At 41.1% G+C, this 26,000-nt stretch overlaps 1 protein-coding gene across 6 annotated transcripts in view; it reads left to right on the top strand.

Moving 5' to 3' along the window:
- The first annotated feature begins 5,140 nt into the window (after positions 1-5,140).
- Positions 5,141-26,000, top strand: part of OMA1 (OMA1 zinc metallopeptidase) — a 67,491-nt gene continuing 46,631 nt past the window's right edge. Inside the window, exons 1-8 of one of the 6 annotated variants that reach the window (XM_053576755.1) lie at positions 5,201-5,218; positions 10,171-10,328; positions 13,560-13,607; positions 13,705-13,903; positions 17,834-18,349; positions 20,751-20,979; positions 23,051-23,224; positions 23,325-23,432. In XM_053576755.1, coding sequence (XP_053432730.1) covers positions 17,853-18,349; positions 20,751-20,979; positions 23,051-23,224; positions 23,325-23,432 — 1,008 coding nt within the window. In that variant the 5' untranslated portion in view covers positions 5,201-5,218; positions 10,171-10,328; positions 13,560-13,607; positions 13,705-13,903; positions 17,834-17,852. Of the gene's footprint in view, positions 5,219-5,458; positions 5,898-10,170; positions 10,329-13,559; positions 13,608-13,704; positions 13,904-17,833; positions 18,350-20,750; positions 20,980-23,050; positions 23,225-23,324; positions 23,433-26,000 lie in introns of those variants that run through there. The other 5 variants (XM_053576757.1, XM_053576759.1, XM_053576756.1 and 2 more) reach the window with 5 other exon arrangements.

The raw sequence follows: 26,000 nt of genomic DNA, 5'->3' as shown, positions 1-26,000 counted from the left end.
ATTAGGAATTATGGGAACACACATTAAAATGACGAGGAACTTTTTAACCTGTCAGCATTTGAAATATTCAAAGCAATTTTAATCTTACTTTTCAGGTGGGTTACATATCAAAATGTTAACAGTGGCTATTTTGGGTAATGGGATTAAAGATAATATTTTTTTCCATTTTGCTTTTCTATGGTACTAATATTTTACTTGCACAATAAACAAATAGTAGTTTGTACTGACCCTGGGGAAAGTGCTTAACTGGTATCTCTGAAGAACTAATCTCTAGGGAGTGAGAAGGACACATCCACACTGTGGTCTTCCGCTTTGGCCCTGCCAAAGCTCCCCGAGCCATCCTGAGTTACCCCGCACCCACTCTCGGGGACTGGATCCTGGTGGCTGCCCGTGTAGACAGGAGGAGTGAGGCTGCGGGGGTGGGGGCAGAGAGGGAGCCAGCACATTCACAATCCAGTGGCAGTTTGTACAAATAACACACTAGAACTTGGTGCGACCATTCTCTTCAAGCAAAAGAATAACTTAAAAGTGGCAGAGGTATTCATGTTATGTGGGAAGAAGGGCTGGGATGGCAGCAGAATGAAAAGGAAATCAAACACGAAGATGAAGAAAAGGAGCTAATTTTTGCTGGAATAGAACGTGTAACTGAAGATGCTGAAGAAGCTGAAAGTCCCTGTGTCGGGGTAATTTCAAATCACAACCAGTCATTTAATTCAAGAAAAATGAAAGGCCACTTCAGCCGAGCAGGTGCATGACCCTTGTCAAACCCTGTGCCCATTCACCTGTTTCCCAGCCTGGATCTAGACCATCAGATTGTTAGCCCTTGAGCTTCTGCCCAAACCCGTTATGAAACAAGCCGTGCCTTATATTTCTTCAGAATGACCTCCTTCCTTTAACACAGTATTCAGCTTCCAGAACTTTCCACAGCAGTTGTCTTTCTGTGTCAAAGCATTTAACGTAGTTTTCCACTGGAGAAGGCTGAGTTTCTTAGGTTGGGTTCCCTGAGATAAATCTGTGTGTATGGGAGAAACCTCCGCAATTGGGAATGAGTGTTAACATGAATTTGGGAGTGGGTACACAAAACATTCAGTCCATAGCAGGTCGGTCAAAGAATTCCTTAAAGGACAGCACCAAGAAGATGTAGACTCATTCAAACTCCCAGTCCTCAGAGGCTGCAGCGGAAGAAATGTGGTGCTCAGATCTGCTGTGGAGAGCATAGCATGTGGCCAGCCCTCAGCCCTGACTTCTACGTCTCTATTCACATTTGAAACAAGCTCATGCTGAGCCCAGGCTGCTCTTAGCCTGTGACCAGTGTGGAGAGAGCACTAGAGACACCCATTTCTGTGAAATATGGGGCTCCTCCAACAGGAAATTTTGGTTCCAGGACTCCCTGTTTCCCAAACCTGCACTGTAGGCCGAGACTCTTCCTAGCCAAGCCTCCTCCTTTCCTGTTCCCTTAAACCAATGTCAGACTTCACCATGGTCCAAGGGCTGTACATGTCTATTCCTGCACATCTAATCCCACCTTGGCATCTGCTTCTTGGAGGATCTGAACAAAGACAGATGGATTCGAGGTGGGGTTGTCTGAGAAAAAGGTGGTAAGATGGGCCTTATGAGAGTGGCTCTCTAACCGCCCAGCTTCAAAGAGAACTCCATTTTGAGTGGCATACGGGGTGGGGATAGTCTATGCCACAACATAGTGACCCAGTTGTGGAGGATTTCCATGATGGACGTTTCTGGGAAAATGGCCAATGCAGGGCAATGCCATTTTAGGCGGGATGATGAAAGCATCGCGAGATGGGAGGGAGGGAGCAGTAGCTGGAGAACAGTGCCCTCTGATGGTTACTGCCCTGCAGGTGCTCATGAGAGACTGAGGCCATTAGCAAACCGTGAAGGCTGCTGAGCAAGAATTCCAGGGTCTCCTTGGCAGAGGAGAGGAACAGCAGAGGTGCAAATCAGGATTTGATAATAAGAATCACAGGTGCCTGGAGATGACTGAATGTGTGGCCAAGGCAGGCTGGGCCCTGGTTGGGAACCATATGGAACAGGATATCTGGGTGGAATTCCTGAGGATGCTGGCTCTACACACCCTCAGAGCCTGCAGAGGTGGCCAGCCCTCTAACAATCCCCCCGTGTGAGGAGGCAGTGCTGAAGCAGTGTATCAGGAGGCCCATTGAGGAGCTTCCCCTGGTCCTCTTAGATACCTGCAAGGGTTATAACTGGGTTCAATCCCAGCATCATCTAGCTGGGGACATGTTGGGCTTGTGAAGAGAGGAAAGATATTGCATGAAAGAATGAAAGAGCTGCAAAAATCAACCAGCAGGTAGCAGCAAGAGCCAGGAGAGGACCCTTGGAAGTAGATTTCGGGGGTGCTTGATCAAAGTAAAGTGGGCAGGAACACAAGTCTGATTAAATATAAATTCATTGTCTTGGGGGTACATTGATGGGACAGGGGACCCTGGCAAGGCTCTACAGAGGGGTAGAACTCACTGCTAGGCAACACTCAGAAGTCGGGAGAAAGCCATGTCCAGGCAAGGTGAAGTGGGAAGGCCTGAATTGCTTTGCAGAAGGTAGAGGAAGGACAAAGGTGGCCTTGCACAAATGAGTTTACTACATGGGGCCCGAAGACTCAGAGGGGTAAATTCTACTGGAGGCCCGGAGAACTCACCATATGTTAAGGCCTTGGACAGTGTACTGGTGAGATGGGCACCAACATCACTGCAAAGCTCAGAGAGGCTCTCCTCTGGGGGCAGGAAGACAGCAAGAGAGATGATTACACCAGCTTGACAATGTCCATGGGGATGGTGGGAGCCACGTGGTGCTTTAAGCACCAGAAGTCTTGCAGATGTGATTTGGTATCACTTGGCCAGGGGAGAGGGGCAGCCAAGAGGAGCTGTGATAATGCTTGATTGCTAGGGAGTCATAGAGGTTTTTAATAGAATAGGGTTTCCTGGGGTGGGGGGAAACAGATGGGCAGTGAACAAAGATGCTGCTTTTGTTGCAGGAAGACAAGGCCCAGTGGAGAGAAAGAGCACCCAAACACCACGTTTATAAGAGGAAGGGCTTTATTCACCAGCCAGGAGCTTATGGCATAGAAGAATTCCAAATGGCCGCACTCCCTGACTGCCTTGGTCTTTCCCTTTTTATTGACAGTCAAAAAGTTCCACCCCACAGGTACCCTTCTCATTGGCCAGTTTAAATCAAGTGGGAGATGCTATTCCCACCCCTGCAGAACTACAGGATTTCACAGAACTTGGAAATTTCCAAGTTTCAGGAAGTTAAGTTTACAAATTCCCAAGAGCTGAGTCACCGTGGAGAGGACCCTGCAGGTGTATCCTTGTGGTCTCCTTGAGAAGACCTGTTCTAGACCTCACCCTTCTCGGGTATCCTCTCTCACTTTAACATCTAAGACTGGAAGAAGGCAGGAGTGGAGGAGTGGGAGGCTGAGTGTGGTTGCCCAATAAAGGTCTCATGCTCCTGTATGCTCAGACCCTGCCCCCAAAACCTATTGACTTAAGAGGTTGCCAGGTTTCTGGGGAGAAGGGAACCACAACACTGAAACAGGTGTTTCCTGTAATGATCCTCTTTGGTTTGTGACATATAGTCATTGTCTTAGACTGGGGAAACAGTAATACCCAGACATTTCACAGATGTTACCCAGAAATCCAAAGCATTATAATGGCTCCTCTGTAAGCACAGGGGCCTCCAGGGATCCAGTACCAAACTGAGTCTCAGACAACGTCCAGCTTACAGTGGGTCCACGCAGTCCCTGAGTATACACTGGGGAGCTGAGCAACCTCCGTATTAGACCCTTGGCCTTGAGTTCTCATGAGGGGAAGGCCAGGTAGAAGCCTCTGAAGCTGCCTCTATCCCCGAGTTGAAATAATAAACAAATATTTCATGTGAGGGGATGGAGGGATAAAGGTGGAGATTGATGCCATATTTAAAGACCTAAAGGACCCTGGAGTAGTCATCCCTGTCACATCTCCATTTCACTTGCCAGACCTTTTCCTTCCGAAGACTGCTGTAGGCTTAACCAAGCGGGAGGCTGATCACAGGTCCTGCCCCTCCAGAAGGATCTGCACCACCTGGAAATACTACCCATCTATTATCCCAGTGACATCATGCTAGTCAGGGAGGGTGCTCAAGAGGAGGCCAGCACGCAGAAACCTTGCTAAGACATGTGCACTCCAGAGGTTGGGAGATAAACGCAATGAAGAACTCCTACTTCACTTTTTCCAGAGTCCAGGGGTTAGGGGTCTGCCAGGGTATCTCCTGCAAAGTAAATGAGAAAATATACATAATACGCAAGTTGAAGGAAAACAAAAATCACTCCCTCAAAAATGTTCCAAAATAGGTAGCTAGGATTGTTCATAGTGTTCATGTCCTTTGAACAAAATATTCCAATCAGGGAAGCCACTACTCCTCACTGCCTGATACTTATTAATCCGTGCACTTGTTTTTTGCTCATCTTTCCTCACTGTGATACAATCTCCATGGAAATAACAACTCTGTATTGTGCATGGCTGCGTCCTTGGCACCTAGACCACAGTCAGCGCCTAATAAACATATTTTGGTGGAATGAATGAGGCCTATTAAATCAAATATTTCACTTGATTTGGATTTTTTTTTTAGTGCTTGATCAAAGTGTGTGCAGGAACACATATTAAACACATAACTTTGGAGCTAGCTATTTTTAACTAACTTCCAGACAGGTCAGGTTATGCTTCCTTTTTCTTAAAACGTGTCACTCCAGAAATCACCCTGAAGCAGAGCGTTCCCACATTCCTGTAAACTACTTCTGTGAGGGAGCTTCAGAACCAGGAGGTCTTAGTTTTTTGGCAGCCCTCGAGCCTCCTACCTTTCGGCCGGTTCTGCCCCACGGTCCACAGCGGGCACAGCCTTGCCTGATGATTCTTTTTAGAAGACTCCACTCAGCCAAGTACCAAGGACCCAGTTAAGCTGCTCCCCAGCTCAGGGCCATGTCCTCCTCCCGCCACACGGCGGCGCTACAACGCCACAGACCGTGCAGGGCCCGGGGCCTCGGGGAGGAAGTCTCCGGGGAGGCTGCGTGGACTGCCCGGCGTGGGCGGAGCCAAAGGCGCCCGGGGCGGGAAGAGGGCAGGAAGTGAGGGGGCGGGGCTTGGCGGAGTGCGCGCGTGCGCATAGTTGGGGGTCGCTGGAGTCGTCGCCCTTGCCCGGCTAGTCTGTCCTCACGGTGACACTTTGCCCTCTTTTTTCCGAGTCGGGCCTGGCCGAGGGGAGGGGGCGGAGTGCTGGAGTTGCTGGGGCAGAACGCCGGGGGCGCCGGGGTGAGGGGCGGGGCGGGGGCGCTGCTTCGCGCGCGGCAGGTGCGGGGAGGCGGCCGTGGGCGCGGCGGCCGCGCGGCGGGGTCTCCCCTCCCGGGCCCCGGCCTCGCTTCCCGCGGGCGGCGCCTTTCCCGGGCAGAGTTCCTCGCGGACTCCCCCTGGCACCTTCCTCCGGGAAGAACCGCTGCCAGCGGCGTCAGGCCTGCGGGAGTCCATCTCTTCTACCGCCTCATTCTCAAAAAGAAAAGGAGAAGTTCTCCTGCCTGAACTCGGCAATGCAAAGCAGGAATTTCATGTGCTGCCTTGTCTGCAAAGCTCTCTGTTTATACTATTCGAAAGTCGCCCGTTGTGTAAAATGGAGCAGTAGTTTTATTGAGCCATGCAGTCCTCAACAAGAAATCTTAGTCCAAGGAGATGAAAATCCCTCATTTGGAATTCAGGGGTTGGTGGAGGCCAGGCAACCGTCACTAAAAGGCTTTAGGTTCCTATCCGTCCTTCGCAGCCAGGGTGAAGGGGTGGAGTCTGACATTTGGAAGCTTAAGAACCCAGAGTGCTGCCTTCCAATTCTTCCTTAAAGCCTTCCATCATGTGTGTATTTTGCTTGAATGATTATTTTAAAGTATATGTCCTATTTTTGCCAATCCGACAGCTGTTACCATAGAAACTAGAGAAGAAATAGTCATTTTCAGCAAGAGTTGTTGAAACTGTCTTCTAGGCTTCAGCTGTGAGTGCCAGTGAGGGCTTCTCTTGCCATTCTGCTATGGCACTTAAAGAATTAAGGATCTGAAATGTTCTTAGAGGCTAACAATCCAAATTGTTTAATTTTCTCACATCATTAATTTTGTAATTCTAGAAGTCCGCCAGCTATGTTTGTTGACCTGCTGCAGTTCTTTCAAGAGATTGTGTCAGCCCTGATTTTTTTTTTTCTTGCTGTGCTATGTAGCCTTGATTGGCTCCTTGAAAATACATAAATGGATTTCTTCCCTCATTCTTTACCCTTTCTTAAAGATAAACCAGGGAATACAAAATATCAGACACTATTTCTATTCTAAATGACACTTGGTTGTCAGTGATATAAATGATAATTATTTTAACTATGTAAGTATAGTGTTTGGGTCATTCGGTTATCTCTTCTGTGTCAGATTTTTTAGACTTTTCACACAAGTCATGAGCGCTGAGCAGGGGTTTGCTTGTCATATGAGCAGAGCTAAGCAGTGTGAGTAGATGTATATAGGCACAGAAACGAGAGCTTTGTTTTCTGAAGGGTGGAAGTAAATGAGGTGATCTGGAACTTACGAATTGGTGAAGGAGGGTTGGCGAAGGTGCCTGGGGAAGTAGTGGGAGGACCTCATCCACCATATGAAGGAATTTATCAAGATTGGTAGAAAAAACAAGGCTGATATCACAAAAATAACTCTCTAGGGGTTTACAAAAGTAATACAAAATGTACAATGGAAATACTGTCAGGTTGGTACAAAAGTAATTGCGCTTTGGGGTCATGAATTTTAAATCATTATAACTAGGCTTAGACACATGTTTATTAATCAGAATAGGAATAATTACAATCAACACGTTGTTGCCAATGAGAAATAAGTTTGTTTCTTCCTGTAACATAAAAACCATGCTTGGGATTTCCCCAACTCTTGGAAAGCATTTTGTACATCCTTCTGGTTGTGGAAGGTTTTTCCTGCAAAAAGTTGTGGAGGTGCTTGAAGTAGTGGTAGGTGGTTGGTGAGAGGTCAGGTCATTGCCACGGATAAGGCAAAACCTCATACACAGCCCAATTCATTCAACTTTTGAAGCGTTGGTTGTGTGATGTGTGGTTGGGTGTTACCGTGGAGAAGAACTGGGCCCTTTCTGGTGACTGATGCTGGCTGCAAATGTTGCACTTTTTGGTATATCTCATTGATTTGCTGATCAGACTTCTCAGATGTGAAGGTTTCGCTGTGATTCAGAAAGCTGTACTGGATCAGACCCGCAGCAGACCACTGTTCAGTGACCATGACCTTTTTTTGCTGCAAGTTTGGCTTTGGGAATGCTGTGGAGGTTCCTGTTGGTCCAGCCACTGAGCTGGTTGGTCATTGCCAACTGTCCTATGAAATCCAGTTTTCCTTGCATGTCACAATCCGATTGAGAAGTGGCTCATTGTCGGGTAGAGTAAGAGAAGATCCTTGAAAACGATGATTGCTCTGGTTTTCTATCAGTTTTCTATGAGACACCCACACCCACTTATCAAGCTTTTTCACTTTTCCAATTTGCTAGAAATGCCGAGTGACCATAGACTGATCAACCATGATATTGAGCTCTTTGGCAACTTCTGTAGTTGTGAGAGGATCAGCTTAGATGATCGCTGTCAGTTGGTCCTTGTCAACTTCTACGGCGGCCTCTGTGCTTCTCATCTTCCTGGCTCTTGTCTCCTTTGCAAAACTTCTTGAACCCCACTGCGCTGTGCATTTGTTAGCAGTTCCTAGGCCCAGTGTGTTGTTGATGTTGAAATATGTTCTGCTGCTTTGGGACTCATTCTGGACTCGAATAAGAAAAAATCATGTGAATTCGCTTTTTGTCTAACATCATTTCCGTAGTCCAAAATAAATATAAAATAAACAGCAAGTAATATGTCATTAGCAAAAAAGCATAAAGCAAGACATGTGCATTAAAATGATGTGTAACATAGCCACGTTTATTTACGAACGTATTCCAGTATCAGATGGCAAATTTCCACAAGGCAAAAACCACAATGACTTTTGCACCATCCTGGCATCCTTGTAAGCACTGTCCTGCCACCCCTTACTACTTACGAATAAGTAAGACTTATTTTTGGGTATAACTAGCATATTTTATCATTGCCATTTTTGCACATTGGGAAGGGGTTTTTGCCTGTTTTGTTCTTTGCAGTATCCCAAACATCCAGAGTGGTGTCTAGACAGAATGAGTGAACGATACAATTCAGAGGTCAAACATAAAAAAAAAAAATTGTAAATGTTGGGCGGCACCTGTGGCTCAGTGAGTAGGGCGCTGGCCCCATATGCCGAAGATGGCGGGTTCAAACCCACCCTCGGCCAAACTGCAACAAAAACAAACAAAAAAATAGCCGGGCATTGTGGCGGACGCCTGCAGTCCCAGCTGCTCTGGAGGCTGAGGCAAGAGAATCGCATAAGCCCAAGAGTTAGAGGTTGCTGTGAGCCGTGTGACGCCACGGCACTCTACCCGAGGGCGGTACAGTGAGACTCTGTCTCTACAAAAAAAAAAAAAAAAGAAAATTGTAAATGTTTGGTCAAGGTGGTTAAAATTTTTTAAATTGCTTGACAACATTTTCAAATTGGTAAATATCACATAAAATGTGATTTCTGGTTTTCCTGGAAGGTGTTGATACATTTGGCCAGACTTAGCCCAAATTCCATTATCCCCAGTATATTACACCTCCTTTATATTGGCATGAATCTGCAATCGCATCAGTATGACTTTGCTGATGTTTACCTGCCTGGACCCTACAAACCTGTGCTGCCCAACACAGTCTCCTGATCACCTGTGGCTGTTATTTAAGAATTCTGTTCCTCAGATGCTTAGTAGCTCCATGGAAGGGCTACTTTATTAGATAGCACAGATACAGAGCATTTCTGCCTTGGGGAAAGTTGTGTTGCACCCTGCTGCTTTAGATGTTTGAGTTTGTCACCCTGCTATACAGCATCGGAAGGTGGCATTTATTGTTGTTATTTTTAAAATGCACGTATCCCTTTGTTATGACACATCTCCGTATTCTGAATGACTCCGAGGTAGTCAGCAAAGTAGAACTTTGTGTACCTTGTGGGGCCAGGTGCAGTGGCCTGGGCATGTTGTCCCAGCTATTTGGGAGACTGAGGAAGAAGGATCAGTTGAGTGCAGCAGTTCTGGGCTCTAGTAAACCATGCCAAGGGACTCTGCACTAAGATCCACATCAGTGTGGAGACCTCCTGGGAGAAGGAGGGGTGAGCCAGCCCAGGTTGGGAGTGGAGCTGATCGGTAGTGTGGTGGGACTGAGCCTGTGAATAGCCACTGCACTCCGTCCTGTGCAATGCAGTGAGACCCCATCTCTAAAAAAAAAGTGGTGGAAGGATCCTGTTGTGTGGTCGTATGTTTAGAAAGATGTTAGCTTTGTCTGGGTTGGGCATGAAGGGGAAGGGGAAGGGGCTGGTAGTGATTAGGGGATGTACCGTAATCAAAGCCCTAAGGCCACAGAACCCAGGAAGGGCAGGACTGGGACACTAGGGCAGCGGCGTTGACGTGACCGCCTGAATTGAATGTGGCCTGAGATCTTTTGGATGCTAACATCACCATAGAGACAATCCATTATTTTCTGTACCTGATTCAATGTTGAAAATCGGTAAATTTAGTTTTACAAAATAAAGAAGGAACTCTCAGCTAGCTCCAATAAACAATGTGTATAATACTAAAATGTTATCAATTTGTATATAAACAAATGTGTAACTGTTTTATACCAAGTAAACATCTTAGAGATCATTTAATTGCAAGGTACAGAAACTCATTGAGGAAAGGGAATTATTTTAGGAATAAAGGCTCATAAAGCTCTATTAAAGGTAGGAAGGACAATAGTCTCTTGGGAACCAGCAAAGGCTCAGTCTCTCTACCTCTCTTCCGCCTCCTTTCCCCCTTCCTTCCCCTCCATGCTCTCTCATTTATCTTCTTTTGTGTTAATATACAGGGTCCATTATCTTTTCTGTACATCTGCTGCTTTTGCAAAACTTTTGATTGGCGGTTCTTACTTGCCATTGCTTTATTTTGCCTTAGCACCTGCTGTAACCCCAACTCATACTTGCCATCATATTCCTGTGCCAGATAGTAGTCTTACCTAAAATCTTTTCAGTATCAGATACCCTTTGCTGGGGACAGACGGGCCCTCTGAGCCCATCCCCTAAGTCGAGGATGTAGGATGCACTGGTAAAAAGGGGATGTGATGGGCAAGTGTCCCAAGCTTATCTTCTACAGGAAATCTTCACATTTGCTGTAAAGGAAAGAAAATGGGTTTGTGTTGTTTTTATACTTTAACTTCTAGGAGAAGAATTTAGACTTTATATATTTAAAACTTAAATACACTTTCCCATTTAAAACAGTTGTGTCAGTTCATTTTTCTGCATCTGCCCAAATGGCATAGAAAATAATTGTTTCTTTCTTAACCGTATTCTGCTACATATGGATATCCTTTTTAAAAAAAAAAATCATATACTACATAGCACTTTATAAGGAACTGTATTTCATTAACCCCTAATAGTCTTACCTAGGTTCATTTTTGTCTCCTCAACTGGATTGTAACCTCTGTGAGTGCAGGACTATATTTTTATGCCGTATCTGTAACTTTCTTACCACTAGGTAATGAAGAGCCTTACTAGTCACTCAACTACGAATTTTGAAGTGGTTTCCAGCGTTAAATTGTTTTACCATTTTCCAGCTTGGTTCAAAAAAGAAAAAAACTAGAAAGAATCTTGTTAATAATACAAGTTATCAACCTGGACTCTATTAATTTAAAATCAGTAGTAATTCAAAAAGGGTTAGATTGGGCTTAATTTTTATTTAGCCTGTCTTTTATTCACATATGTTAATAAGGGCATAATGTATAAACTACATAAAAATATATTTGAGTAATTTTCAAATCATTTGATACATAGATAATACTATTTATTAAAACTGGTAGTTTTGAAAAGTCTTTTTAGATATTATCGTATTAGCCTAGATTGAGTTTTACCTATTTTTTTCCAACTTTTACTATGAAGATTTTGAAACATTCAAAACATTTGAGAAAAAAATTTACATTGCGTGTGTGTGTATGCACACACTTGCTACACAATTTGAAAGTAAGTTTTATTAGTTATTAATGGACACTTCAGCAAGTATCTCAGTAATAAACTACTTACCAAGAAACCACAATCTTATTATTACCTAGGAAAATCAGTCATAATTACATAAAATAACCTGAAAGCAAATCCATATTCAGATTTCCCCAAGAGTTGCAGTTGTCTTCTAAAGCCGACTTCTTTTTTCTTACAAACCAGGATCCAGTCAGAGTTTGCACATTGCATGTGATTGTTACGTGTTTTGTTTTAAAGACCAGGGTCTTAGGTCTCTCCCTTGGTCGCCTGCTGGCTTGGCTTGTAAGGCCGGGGCGCAAGAGATCCTCCAGCCTCGGCCTCCAGAACAGCCAGCATGACAGGTCGCACCTGCCATCACACCTCACTCTTCTTAGTAGTTTTAAAACATAGTCTAATTAGTGTATCATTGTTATGCAACAAAATACGTATTTAAAGTTTTGACATGTGTACATCTGTGAAGCCAGCAGATACTCGTATTGTGACAGGCTCCCAGTTTGCTTGTTTCTCATCTCTCAGGGATCATTTCCCCTTTATTTCCTAAGGTTCCGTACATTTCGTAAGTTACATTTTACTTCTCATCAAGATAGTGAATGTGCATGTTTGTTACTCCCAGCTCTTTGTGGTCCTCCTCATCCCCCTTTATACCTCCCCCTCCCTAAACAGCCACTTTCACCGTGGATATATTTTGCATTTTCTGCAGTTTATATTATAGAGCTTAAATAAGTATGTACTTTTGGGGGAAGAGGGAGGAAGGTCTGGCCTGTACCGCTTGCTAGCGTATAGAAATAAAATGGTTTGTGTGTGTTGATCTTGTATCTTGCTACCTTAATAAACACCTTAATTCTAGTAGTTTTTTGGTAGCTTCCTTTGGTTTTTTTGTGTAGATGATCACATTATCTAGAAATACAGTTTGACATGTTTCTTTCTAGTCTGGATGCCATTCCTTCCTCCTCCCCAGCTTGCCCTCCCCCCTCCTCCCACTAGACCAGTGGTTCTCACCCTTCCTAACTCTGTGACCCTTTAATGCAGTTCCTCATGTTGTGGAGACCCCCAACCATAAAATTAGTTTCATTGCTACTCCAAGTGCCAACAGTTGAATCGACACCATCAGATGTTACATGTGCTTGTGGCACCTCAGTGAGGCAGCAATTACCAATAATATTTCAACCTACTGTTGCAATGTTAGGTGTTAAATGTTATTTAGAAAACAGGAACACATTGTTTTTTTTTTTTTCTTGAGACAGAATCTCCCTTGGTCACCCTGGGTAGAGTGCCATGGCATCTTAGCTCACAGCAACCTCCAACTCTTTGACTCAAGTGATCCTCCTGCTTCAGCTTCCCTAGTAGCTGGGACTACTGGCACCCGTCACACAGCCTGGCTATGTTTTTTAGAGACGGGGTCTCGCTCTCGCTCTGGCTCAGGCTGGTCTCGAACTTGTGAGCTCAGGTACTCCACCCACCTCGGACTCCCAAGTGCTGGGATTACGGGCATGAACCATTGTGCTCAGCCTAGGAACACATTCTTATTTGATTATTAAGGTACTTCCACACCTTGGCAGCACCTCAAACATTGCCCGCCATACTTTATAATCAGCCTTCCGCCTGGCCCTGCACTGGCAGCCGAGATGTGGAAAGGTCCAGACTATGCTTTCTGTTTTCCTGTCAGTTAATTTTTATAATAAAAGTGAATCAGTCCCTTATCTATTATTATTATTTTTTTGTAGAGACAGAGTTTCACTTTATGGCCCTCGGTAGAGTGCCATGGCCTCACACAGATCAAAGCAACCTCCAACTCTTGGGCTTAAGCGATTCTCTTGCCTCAGCCTCCCGAGTAGCTGGGACTACAGGCGCCTGCCACAACGCCCAGCTATTATTTTTTGGTTGCAGTTCAGCCAGGGCCGGGTTTGAACCTGCCACCCTCGGTATATGGGGCCGGCACCCTACTGACTGAGCCACAGGTGCCGCCCTATCTATTATTATTTTAATCCCATCATGGCTTCTGCGTCTCAAAAGGAAACAGAATCCCCAAAAAGAAAAATTATGGATGGAGGAAGATTCTTCAATGAAACTTATAGATGACTACTTTTTTGTTGAGGCAAAAAGTAAGGCACGCTGTTAAATATGTAGGGAATTTGTACATATTTTCAGAGACTGTAATTTGAAAAGGTATTATGTACAAAAATATGCTGCCATATTTAATGTGTATGAAGGATTGTGTTGTAAGAACAAAATAGCAGAACTGAAAAGGTCTGTCTTCTCAACAAAATTTTTTTAAACTTATAACTCCGATGGATTCCATTGTAAAAGCTAGTTATGTGGTAGCATATCTAATAGCAAAACAAACAAGCAAGCAAACAAACAAACAAATATATGTATATCTCAAAACCAGGCTTCTCGGGTGGCCAGGATTCAGCCCTCTCAAAACCATTTACTGATGGTGAGTTTGCAGCATCAAACTGTGTATGGAAAGTGTGGCAGATATAATTTGCCCTGAAAAAAGGGTGGATGTTTCTAAAATCAGTTTGTCTCACCAGACTATAGCCAAGCGAATTGAAGAAATTGGAAAATCTATCAAAAGAAATTTGGAGAGTAAAGCTGCTGATTTTAAATTTCATGCTTTGAGAATGAATGACAGCATTGATGCTACGGATACGGCTCCCTTGGCCGTTTTCATTAGCCATATTGACCAAGAAGAGGCTAAATCAAAAGATTTATATGAAGCAATAAAAAAAGGTTAATCATTTTTCTTTGTCCGTTGTCAACATATCTGATAGAATTACTGATGCTGCCCTATTGATGGTAGGTAAAAGAGAAAGACTTGTACACTTAATAGAAGATGATGTAATAGCTGCCCCAACCTCAGTGTTTGATGAAGTATCATTGCGTAGTACATCAAGAAAATTTATGCAAAAAAATAAAAAGAAAATTTATGCACAAAAGCTTTAAAATGGATCATGTCTTTTAGATCATCAAGACTGAATTTCATAAGGGCCAAGGGATTCCAATTCCAATTCCAGTTCCAATTCCAATTCCAATCCCATCTCCAATTCCAGGAACTCCTTTAAAGTATTGATGCTGATGATGGCAACATTGTTTACTTTTAGAAAGTAAGATGGCTAGGTTATGGCCAAATGTTGAAATTATCTTATGATTTGCAACAAGTTATCAAATTGCTTATGGTATCAAAAACCAGAATTGTGCCAGAACTTGACATTGAAAACCGGCTTACAGATCTAGAATTTTTAGTGGATTTGACCACTCATTTTAATGAGTTAAACTTACACCTCCAAGGTGAAAGCCACCCTATCAGTACAATATTTTAAACCATGACAGCTTTTCATATAAAACTAAAATTAGGGCGGCGCCTGGGGCTCAGCGAGTAGGGCGCCGGCCCCATATGCCGAGGGTGGAGGGTTCAAACCTGGCCCCGGCCAAACTGCAACAAAAAAAAAAATAGCCGGGCGTTGTGGCGGGTGCCTGTAGTCCCAGCTGCTCGGGAGGCTGAGGCAGGAGAATCGCGTAAGCCCAAGAATTAGAGGTTGCTGTGAGCCGTGTGACGCCACGGCACTCTACCCAGGGCGGTACAGTGCGACTCTGTCTCTACAAAAAAAAAAAAAAAAAAAAAACTAAAATTATGGCAAACTCAAATTAAGGCAAACAATTTTATGTATTTTGACACACTGGTTAAACACAGACCTGTGACTAGTGAAACATATGCAGCCTTGCTTTTCAGTTTGATACAAGAATTTGAAAACAGATTTCAGGGTTTCTGGGAAAATAATCAGTGTTTTGGTGCTTTTGGGACTCCATTTCCAGTCAACTTAAATATATTGCCTGCCAATTTCAAATGGAATGCATAGAGCCGCAATCTGACATTCGGCTTACAGAAAAATGTTGATTATGTCTCTTTACTGGACTTTTGTAGATCCTACCTTCCCAGAGACAAATATCCCTCACTCCACAATCATGCCTCCTCCATTTGTAAGCAGCTGTTTTCAAGAATGAAGCACATTAGGAGTAAAAATAGAACCAAAGTATCTAATGAGCTCCTGAAGAAAGAACCAAGAATGGTGACTACTTTCATGGAACCAGATACTGAAGCATCAGTTTCTCAAATGCATTTACATTTGTCAGATACTCTACTAGTTTTATTTTGTCCACTTTTCTTTTACTTTTCTAATATATTTTAAAAAACCAAAGATGTTTTATTACTTGGACATGTACCTTTTCTGTATTAGGGATCGCAAACTTGGGACCTGCTTGGTGAATGTCACAGGCTGTCTGACTGGTTTGCTGCATATTTAGAATTACTATGTGAGGACTTTTTTTGCTTATCTGTGGTGCCGGATATCATGAAAATTATGCACAGACCTTTGTTTCTCACTCATCAGCTTTAGTTAGTGTTTGTATGTTTAAGGTGTGGCCCAAGACGACTCTTCTTTTTTTCCAGTATTGCCCAGGGAAGCCGAAAGGTTGGACATGCCTATTCTATAGTTTCCTTATAATGTAACTTTCTGGTTTTTTTTTTATTTTTTGTAGAGACAGAGTCTCACTTTATGGCCCTCAGTAGAGTGCCGTGGCCTCACCCAGCTCACAGCAACCTCCAACTCCTGGGCTTAAGCGATTCACTTGCCTCAGCCTCCTGAGTAGCTGGGACTACAGGCGCCCGCCACAACGCCCGGCTATTTTTTGGTGATAATGCTGGTCTTACGGACTGAGTTACAAACTATTCTTCACTTTTCAATTTCCTGGAAGAATTTGTACAGAATTAGTATTAATTCTTTAAATGTTTGGTAGACTTCTGCATTGAAGCCATTTGGGCCTGGAGCTTTCCTTGTGGAAAGGTTTATAAGTTACAGATTTGATTAAAAACTAGTTACAGGGCTCTTCAGATTGTTTCTTGTTGATGAGCTGTGGTGTTTTTTTCAGGGATTTGTGCAATTCATCTAAGATGTTATGTTGAAGGTTTTCTTTTCCGTTGGTTTTAAGAAGTTGTGATGTGTCTTGCAGTACTTTTTTTTTTTTTAGTGTGGGATTTGTTAACATTTCTTGAATTTGTGGGCTTCTAGTTTTATCACGTTTGGGAAATTTCCAGCCACTGTTTCAAGTATTTTTGTTTGTCTACTTCCCCTCACTTTTTGGGCACTTCAGTTAGGTGGGTATTAGGCCATTTGAAGTTACTCCATACTTCAGTGAGGGTCTGGGCATTTTTTTTCATTTTCCTCATTTTAGATGGTCTCTATTGATTTTGTTTTCAAGGTCACAAATCTTTATTTCTACAGTGTCTAATTTGCTGTTACTCTCCAGTACATTTTTTCCCTCAAGCATGATGTTTTCTTGTTTAGAAGTTCAGTGTAGATCGGGTGGTGCCTGTGGCTCAAAGGAGTAGGGCGCCGGCCCATATGCCGGAGGTGGTGGGTTCAAACCCAGCCCCGGCCAAAAACTGCAAAAAAAAAAGAAGCTCAGTGTAGATCTTTTAAAGATACACACTGCTTGTCTCTACACACCATGCTCCAGTTTTCCTTTTGCTTCTTGAACATGTGGTATATAGTTATCATACCTGCTTTCATCTCCTTGTCTGCTAATGCTGTCCTTGAGGACGTAGTTTCCAACTGATATTCCTTCTAATTATGGATCACATACCCTGCTTCTTGCCTGCTTGTCAATTTTTCGTTGTAAATTGTACCTGGTTAAGTGCTGGATATTTTTGTGTTCTCACAACTGTTTTTGAGCTTTTTTTTTCTGGGATGGAGCTGTCACTCAGAAGCATTTTAATCTCTCTGGGTGTTGCTTTTAATCTTTGTTAGGTTGGGCCAGAGCAGCTTTTGGTCTAGGACTAATTTTTCTCCAATACTGAGGCAGAACCTTCGGTGTACTCTATTACTGGTGAATCGTGAGGTTTCCACTTTGGTGGGTGGGAATAGGCCCTGTACCTGGCCCGTGTCTGGTTCCCTTTAGTCTTTTCAGGTGGTTCTTTCCTAGCTCCAAGGGGGTTTTCTTGCACATGTGTCCTGGTAGGACTCAGCTCCGCAGCTCAGGAGGAGTCTCCGTGGGTCTCTGGAGTGCGTTCTCTGTGCAACTCTGCCTTCTCTTATACTTGGCCCTGTGAGCTCTCGGTCTGCCTGAACTCCCAGCTTTATCTCTTCAGTTTAGGGCGATCATTAGCCTCCACCGAGATTTACCTTGTCTATACTGAGGCCTAGAGCAGGTAATAAGCTGGGGCAGTTGTTTCATTTCATTCCTCATCTTTCAGGACATTGTCATTGCCTAACGTCCAGCGTGTTTTACAAGTTAGATTTTACCCTTCCTTTACACACTTCTCCCCAGTTACTGCAGACTGGTAATGTTTTATGGTTGTTTTTATAACATCTCATCCATTATTTCCCAAATAATTTGTTGTTAGAAATAGACTCCCCTTAATTAGAAGTGAAATGAAGGAAATTTAAGTTTCTAAATTACGCGTAGTAGAGTCAAAGTAATATTACATACGCTTCTCTGGTTTGTGTTGCTGAAAGGCATCGCTGTAGGGAATGAGGAGAGGCCTCAGGTGAATGAGACTGAAACAGGAAGAACTGACACACTCATTTAATCAGTGTTATTTTCCCAGTTCGGTAAGTAAATATTTTGCACCAATATTTATAGCTTATTTTTTTTGTGTTCCAGATAATCAAGTGAAAGAAAGATGAGCTTCATCTGTGGACTGCAGTCTGCTGCTAGAAACCGTGTTTCCTTCCGACTTGATTCACTAGCTAACTGGAGAAAATGCAACACGTTAGCAGTGACCTCACCAAGCCGGCCTCAAGTACCATTTAATCATATAATAACTAAGTATCAGGGACTGGGAGTGAGTCAGAGCAAGAGGTCGACTTTTCTGCCTGGAAACTTTACATTTTATAGGACTTTGAATAACAAAAGGATCGAGGGCCTTTTGAGTGGCAAAAGTAAGAAACTCTGGATGACCACCAGAAGAGGTGCTGCGTGGAAGGACTCTTCCTCGAGACAGCTGATGAAAGAAGTGACCGTAGCTCCTGCCCTTTCAGTTTTGCGTCCTCTCAGCTGCTGTCCCGGGAGAGCGAGCCGGTGTTTCCACACTTCTCTACGGGTTCAAGCCGCTCCAGTTCCTCTCCTGCTGATTATCCTTAAACCAGTGCAGAAGCTACTTGCAATCATTGTAGGGAGGTAAAATACTTTTTAAAAAGTAAACTTCTGTATTAATTTTTATTAATATTGCATTGACATTTTGTATTAACTTGTATTGGCTTTTTAAAATTAAACTTTTGTTTGTAAAACAATACTCTTAAAGAAACCTTGTCAGATTCCCTTCCACCCCCTGTTTAATATCTCAAAATGAAGTTCCAGGAGGTCTTGCCCAATTTTGTCATGTATAATTTAGTAATCTTGGAATAATTTACTGCATGTTAATTCGTGGTATAGAGATGTATGATCTTTAAAAAGTTTTTCTTACATATTTTATGAACACTTAAAAAAGATATTTATAAGAAGAATCAGAAGTGTTGGTTATGACTCACGAATGAGAACAGTGTTGGCAAACTTTCCTTTCCAGTTTGTGTAGCGTAAGCAGCAAATTGTGAAACTGAGGAGCTTTGCTTATATGAGAATGGGCTCATTCCTAGTTAACTCCTAAAACATTAACACTTACTTTTCTATTTTATTTCCAACGAATCTTCATTTTCTTTCAGTGGTCCTTTATAATAATCAGTATCTTCACAGCTAAATAGTACTTTAACTATTTTTTTCTGTTACTTGTTTCATGAAGATTGAAGAAAGCTAATCATTGTCTCCTCATAAAACTCTGAGTTTGCTAACTATGAAGTCCCTTCTACCCTTTTTTGTGCTTTCGTGCTTTTGATCAAAAATTGAGAGCTTCTACTGTATAATTTATTGTGTTCTGCGTGATTTGGTGCTGGCACCTGGAAAGGTACCGTTAGATGGGCTATCACTTAAAAGCAGCAACTCACCCCAGGTTCTTGGGGTAATAGCCCTTTCCAATTTCTGATGTGTTCTCATCCTTTTAAATTATTTATTTTTAACCTTCATGTGTTTGTTACTACAGTAAGTTATCTAAATTTTCTTTTAGAATATGTCTTACATATATTTTAAATAAATAATGTTATAAAGTCTTAAATAGGAAATAAGTCTTATATATTTCATAGTTTGGTTTATGTTCCTTAGGTTGAAACATTCTGTCTAAAACCATTTCAGGTGTACGACTTAACAAAATTAACATAACTTTTAAGACGATATTCTGTAAAATAAAGTCTTGTCAAAGGAGTGATGCATACACGTATAATGTTGAATTTCTGCTGTGGTTTGAACTATCAAGGAAAAATTTTTGTCCCGATATTGGAAACATGGCTCGTTATCAGAATGTTTCTGAACACTGCTGAGCAGTAGAGAATATTGTTGCCCGGAAGGAAGTGGGCCTCCTTAGATGGTTTTCCATCAACTTTCCCGTTTTCTTATTTACAGTGCTTATGATCTTCCGATTACCTCTCCTTCCTCATGTTATAAAGAGGATAGTGGAGTTTCTGCTACTGAGCACTGTTTATTTCCAAAATCAATGCTGAGGTAGTTTCCCTTGTACTTTGCTGAAGCACTGGCAGATTGTGCTGGCAGTCTGAGGAGCAGAGGGAAGAGTAGCGGTTAAGGGTATAGATTTATTGTACTGTAACTCCTGTTTGTTTAGGTCATTTATCCCAACGAAGTGATTAAGTGGTCAGAGTCTGGACTGTCATTTGCCTTCCTTGCCTAATTTTCCTCTTATTAGCTCTAACCTTGCACAAGTTGCTTTAACTTCTCTGTATCAATTTTTTCTTCTGTTACAGGGTCATTATGAAGATTAAATGAGATGGTATATATGTAACAATTATCAGAGTACCTTGCATGTGTTAAATAGCCAATAAATGTTTTTTTTTTTTTTTAATTTGGCCGGGGCTGGGTTTGAACCCGCCACCTCCGGCATATGGGACCGGCGCCCTACCCGCTGAGCCACAGGCGCCGCCCAATAGCCAATAAATGTTAACTAGTGTAGTTAAAGAGCTACAGTTGTAGTAAAATAGCTCATTTAGGGTTTATACTTAGAAGAAGAAAATTGAAATCAGCATTAGAACTGTTTACTGTAGCTCCATATAGTTGATAGGAAGAATTTTATAAATTAAAAAAAAAAAAATCTAAGGGCTGGGCTCAGTGGCTCATGCCTGTAATCCTAACACTTGGGAGGCTGAGACAGGTAGATTGTCTGAGCTCACAGGTTCAAGACCAGCCTGAGCCAGAGTGAGACCCCATCTCTAAAAATAGCTGGGCGCCGGTAGTCCCAGCTAGTTGGGAGGCTGAGGCAAGAGGATCGCTTGAGCCCAAGAGTTGGAGGTTGTTGTGATCTATGATGCCACAGCACTCTACTGAGGATGACAAAGTGAGACTCTGTCTCCAAATAAATAAATAAATAAAACCCCTAAAAAACTAAAAAATAAAATTTCAAATGTTTGAGGATGTGAAATTCTAGTGTACGCATTTGTGCTGGGAAGATCATCAGAACTTTGAACTTTTCTTTTTGCTCTAGGGGTATAAGGAAATGGTGGCAGGCACTTCCTCCTAACAAGAAGGAGCTATTTAAAGAAAGTATAAAGAAGAATAAATGGAAGTTATTCTTTGGTTTGAGTAGTTTCGGATTATTATTCATAGCATTTTATTTTACTCACCTGGAAATGAGTCCAATCACAGGAAGGAGGAAGCTGCTATTAATGGGGAAAGAGCATTTCAGACTTTTATCAGAGCTGGAATACAAAGCCGTAAGTAGTAAGAGCTGTTTTGACTTAGATTGCTTAAGCAGGAAAGAAAATTTCTTAAATATGAAAGATGCACTGCTTTTAAATTTCAGTCTTTGGTAAGAAATTAGCATAGTTTCCCCAGGAGGCCTCAGGCCTTTGGCACTTGGCCTTCCTGGTGACTCTGTTCCTTTCCTTCGGCTCATCCTGCTGACTCCTGCTCCCTGTCACCTCAGAGGTCACTTTCTCAGGAAGGCCTTCCCTGATTATCCAGAGGGGTCAGGCAGGGGGACTAGATCGGGCCGTGGACTGAATTGTGAACCAGCTCATTTGTAGATGTGAGCTGGTTCTTGGCTATATTGGGGTCAGGTTACCTCTTTTTTTTTTTTTTTTTTTTTTCTTTTTGCTTACTGTACTTTTCCTTCAAGTACTTAGGTGATAGTAATGTGATTATTTGTGTAATTATTTATTTGCTGGCCTGTCTCTCTTGTTAGACCAAGCTTCATGGAACAGGGATCTTATCTGTTTGTTAGTTTTTTTTATCTTAAACACTAGCACAATATGTAAAGCAGTGTTTGAATAAATAGATCTATAGTCAGAATTTTTATACATTGAAAGTTAACTATGATAAAATATTTCTTTTTTTTCAAACATCAATTTGAGCAATTTATTATATATGTTGAATCTGAAATAAAGTTGGAATTTAGAAGTCTTAACTCCTTGGGAAGTATAATAACTCAGGTAAATGCATTGTAACCTAGTGGCTTTTTCCTTAAGGACAGAGGTCATCATTCTGTCTCCAGGGCATACCTACATGGGGTGTGATCGGTGGCTCTGTTGACATTTGTTGAATTGTCTCAGAACCTCCCTTGGCAGCTTCCCTGTGGTTAAATCTCCATATCTTTTTATTTCAGACGAACTTCTGAGTTTGTCGATGGAAAGTTATCATGAAAAAAAGAAATAACAATGATTTTTCACAGTAATAGTTCTGAAGTTAAAACCTATCTCTTGTAATAGAGATTTGAGAGGTTGCTTAGAATTTAGTCAGAGATAGGCCTAGTATTAAATTCGGGTGTCTTCTGCCATTCATGTTTCTATGAAAACTGAGAAGAAATTGTATGTATCTGCACATATGTTATGTAGGCCCAGGTAGACTTTTCTTAGTTAAGTTGCAAATGTAATACGTCCATCATAGGAAAATTTAAGCACATATTCCCCTAAGGATGTTATAAAGTGCTGTAATTAAATGCAATCTTATTTTATCTACTTCAGAAGGATTAATAAATAGTGGGGTTTTTTTTAATTTGTTTCAGGCAATTTACTTTGGTGGTTTACATGCTTTTTTAAAAATGCTGATTGATACAAAAACTATGTTAAACTCATACTCTACAAAGTCATATCTTCTTAATGCATCTTAAGAAGTTGCCAATTTGTTCATTATATGAAAGAAATTTTGTCTCTTATGGATATTAAAGTAATATTTCCGGAACATTCTTGGTTTTCTCAGTACACTTGAAAGATCTCTTAATGAACATAGAAGGTGTCTTTATAGAATGGCTGGTTTTAGTCAGCAAGATGTGGGGAAAGTGATGTGCTCATTAGATCTGAGATTTCTGCAATTTCCTTTCAATCTGTGTGAAGAAACACTTTAAAATTAATTAAATACTGTCTTTTTTGGGTAAAAGTTTAACCTTTATTAAATATAGGGTGTTTTTCTATTCAGTGGGCTATGAACGTATTTTTTTCTTTTGTATTTAACTGTTTCTTATGTGAAATCTTTATGTTCTTTTAGGCAGTGTTTTATTTTCTAAATATTTGTAGGTGTTCAATTTCATTCAATAGAAATGAACTGAAATTTGGATTTCAGTTCATTCAGTCCGTAAAAGATCTTAGTATTGGAAATTATTTCTTTATGAAAACTCATTGCCTTTGTGTGGATAATTCAAATTTGAGTGTTTCATATATGCATATTTTTATATAATTAAAATTTTAAAATCTTAAACAAGTAGTAGCCATGTAACTCTCCATGAAGCAATGTAAACATTTTGTAGTACTAAAGCACTTTTGAAATAAAGAATACTATTTAATCTTTCAGTGGATGGAAGAATTTAAAGATGATATGCTAACTGAGAAAGATGGCCGATATCTGGCTGTTAAAGAAGTGGTTTATCATCTAATTGAATGCAATAAAGATATTCCAGGGATCTCTGAGATCAATTGGATTATTCATGTGGTTGATTCCCCGGATATAAATGCCTTTGTGCTTCCAGTAAGTAACTGTTCTCAAATACATTTTTATTGTCAAATTTAATGTCCTCATTTTTTATGGCATGCTAATTGCTTACATCATTTTTTTTTTTACGGTGCAGAATGGACAAGTGTTTATTTTCACTGGGCTTTTAAACAGCGTAAATGATACCCATCAACTTTCCTTCCTTCTGGGCCATGAAATAGCACATGCGGTCCTTGGGCATGCTGTAAGTACCTAAAATGAGTGTTCAGGTTTTGAAATACTGCTTTGAAGTTAGCAAGTTAAATATTTTAAATAACTGAAGCTTATGTTTTCTTTTGTTTTCTAATGATAGGATTTTAATTTTTAGTAATTATCTTATTCTGTTACCTGAAAACACAATTGGCTATTTTGAGAATTTTTGTAGTCTTTAATATTTTATACTCAATAATTGGTGTTTCTCTTAAATACTGTTTTTATCATCTGTCTCTTTTGCAAAACGTAATTATTCTCAACCTCTAATTATTTTAAATTAGATTTTGAACTTTCCATAATTATTAACACACTTGTAATCTAATCATAAAATTAATTGTAGGAAAGTGAAATTATTATGCTATCTAAGTGCGTAAATCAGTTTTCTTTCATTTTTATTCATTCTCAGAGGACAGCTTGGAGCATCTTTGAAAATGTCTAGAATGATATGCTATATATAATTAATGCAGAGTAATAATGATACTTGCCATTTAATACCCCATGAGGGATGTATTTATTACTCCTAGTTTTTGTATGAGGATTAGAAAGACTAAATATATCACTAACCTGAAAAAGTGGCAGAATTGGGACTTTAACCCAGATCTACCTGCAAGCCCAGTGTTTCTTCTTTTCACTGCATTGGCCTGGTTGTTAGCAGCACTCCTCTTACAAATCATGGGATTCTAGCTGAATCCTGCTCCTGTGATTACAGGTCTATTCAGCTTGGCACGAGTTTAGGAAAATAATGTATATTTATTCATTTTTTTATTGTTAATTAAAAATATGAATGACTCTTGATCTATATAATTGAAGCATATTTTCTTTAATTGACAGTATGAAGGTAAATAGTAAAAAGACTGTGAAATGCTAAATCAGAAAAGCCAGTAATACTAACTTCAAATGGAAATGATAATGTTTCTGATCCTTCTGAAAGTCACCTAAAATTCTACCTGTTGGAGTATTAGAATATTCTAGACTGAGATTTAGAAGTACTAGAATGAGGTACCCAACGTTGTGCTTTTCGGAAGCACAGATAGTAATTCTTTATTTCTTCTGAATAATAAGAAAATTTAAAAAATATTTTTCTTCAACAAATATATACAATAGTCAATCAAAGCAGTTGAAGTAGTGTCATGATAGGCACTTTAACATGTTTCAAATAATGGCTTCATAACTGCAAAACTAATTTTGGCCATTGAGCATTTAAAAGGTGTCACACTATTCAGTACGTTTGTTTTTCTGGCATCTAGTTCACGAGTTCACTGCCTCGTATCAGTGTATTGTCATCACCATCAGTGCAACACAAAGAAAATAGCAGCCTTAGAAATATAAAATAATTGTTAACATTTCCTTTTTTTTTTTTTGAGGCAGAGTCTCACTTTGTCACCCTGGGTAGAATGCCATGGCGTCACAGCTCACAGCAACCTCAAACTATTGGGCTTAAGCGATTCTCTTGCCTCAGCCTCCCAAGTAGCTGGGACTACAGGCACCCGCTATAACGCCCAGCTATTTTTAGAGATGAGGTCTTGCTCTGGCTCAAGCTGGTCTTGAACCCATGAACTCAGGCAATCCACCTACCTCAGCCTCCCAAGTGCTGGGATTACAGGTGTGAGCCACCTCGCCCGGCCCAATATTTCTTTTCTTTTCTTTTTTTTGAGACAATCTTACTCTGTCACCCTGGGTAGAGTGCTATGGCATCCTAGCTCACAGCAACCTCAAATTCTTGGGCTGAAGTGATCCCCTGGTCTCAGCCTCCTGAGTACTGGGACTATAGGCACCTGCCACAATGCCTGACTGGTTTTTCTAGTTTTAGTAGAGACTGGGTCTTGCTTTTGCTCAGGCCAGTCTCCAACGCCTGAGCTCAGGCAATCCACCTGTCTTGGCATCCCAGAGTTCTCGGATTACAGGTGTGAGCCTCTGCAGCCAGCCCAAAGATGTTTTTTGTTTCTGGTTTTCTAAGGCTGTGTAGTAACAATTACATTCTTTAATAATTTATAACAAAGACTTTCTCTTCTATGATGGCTTTATCATTTTGAGTTTCCCTCTTTCATGCTAAAATAATTCCATGCTTATTCTTCACAATATAATGAAGCAAAGTATGTTTTGTGAGGGCAGAATATATTTTAAGGGACATAGTCTAAGGCATTATTTTTAGTTTTCAGTCATGTTTCATATATTTAAGTAATGACTTCTATATTATCATTATCACCATGGTGTTAACAGGTATTAATCAAGTTTAATGGCAAACAGTGAACAATCCAGTACATTATACTTGTATTTAGGTATTATTACTCAAAGCAGCTATTTTATGTAATTTTTTTGGTTACTGCTATAAGTAAATACAGAAATTCACAGAACCTGATTCCCTGTTGAGAAATACCAGACTTATAAATTCGCAAATTTGTATAAATGAGTCATATTCCGTATAGTAAGTCTTGCAGACAAAAGACTTCCACTCTTTCTCTGAATCGTTTCTTATTTTAACAGTTATGTATGTTAGTAGCATTTAATCTTTATTCAGAAATACAAGTAAAATAAACACCCTAATTTGATTTTAAAAAGA

The sequence above is a fragment of the Nycticebus coucang genome, chromosome 22 (assembly GCF_027406575.1).
Source record: "Nycticebus coucang isolate mNycCou1 chromosome 22, mNycCou1.pri, whole genome shotgun sequence".
In the NCBI taxonomy this organism is placed as follows: domain Eukaryota; kingdom Metazoa; phylum Chordata; class Mammalia; order Primates; family Lorisidae; genus Nycticebus; species Nycticebus coucang.
The sequence above is the reverse complement of the archived record's forward strand: the minus strand, read 5'-3'. Positions and strand labels throughout refer to the sequence as shown.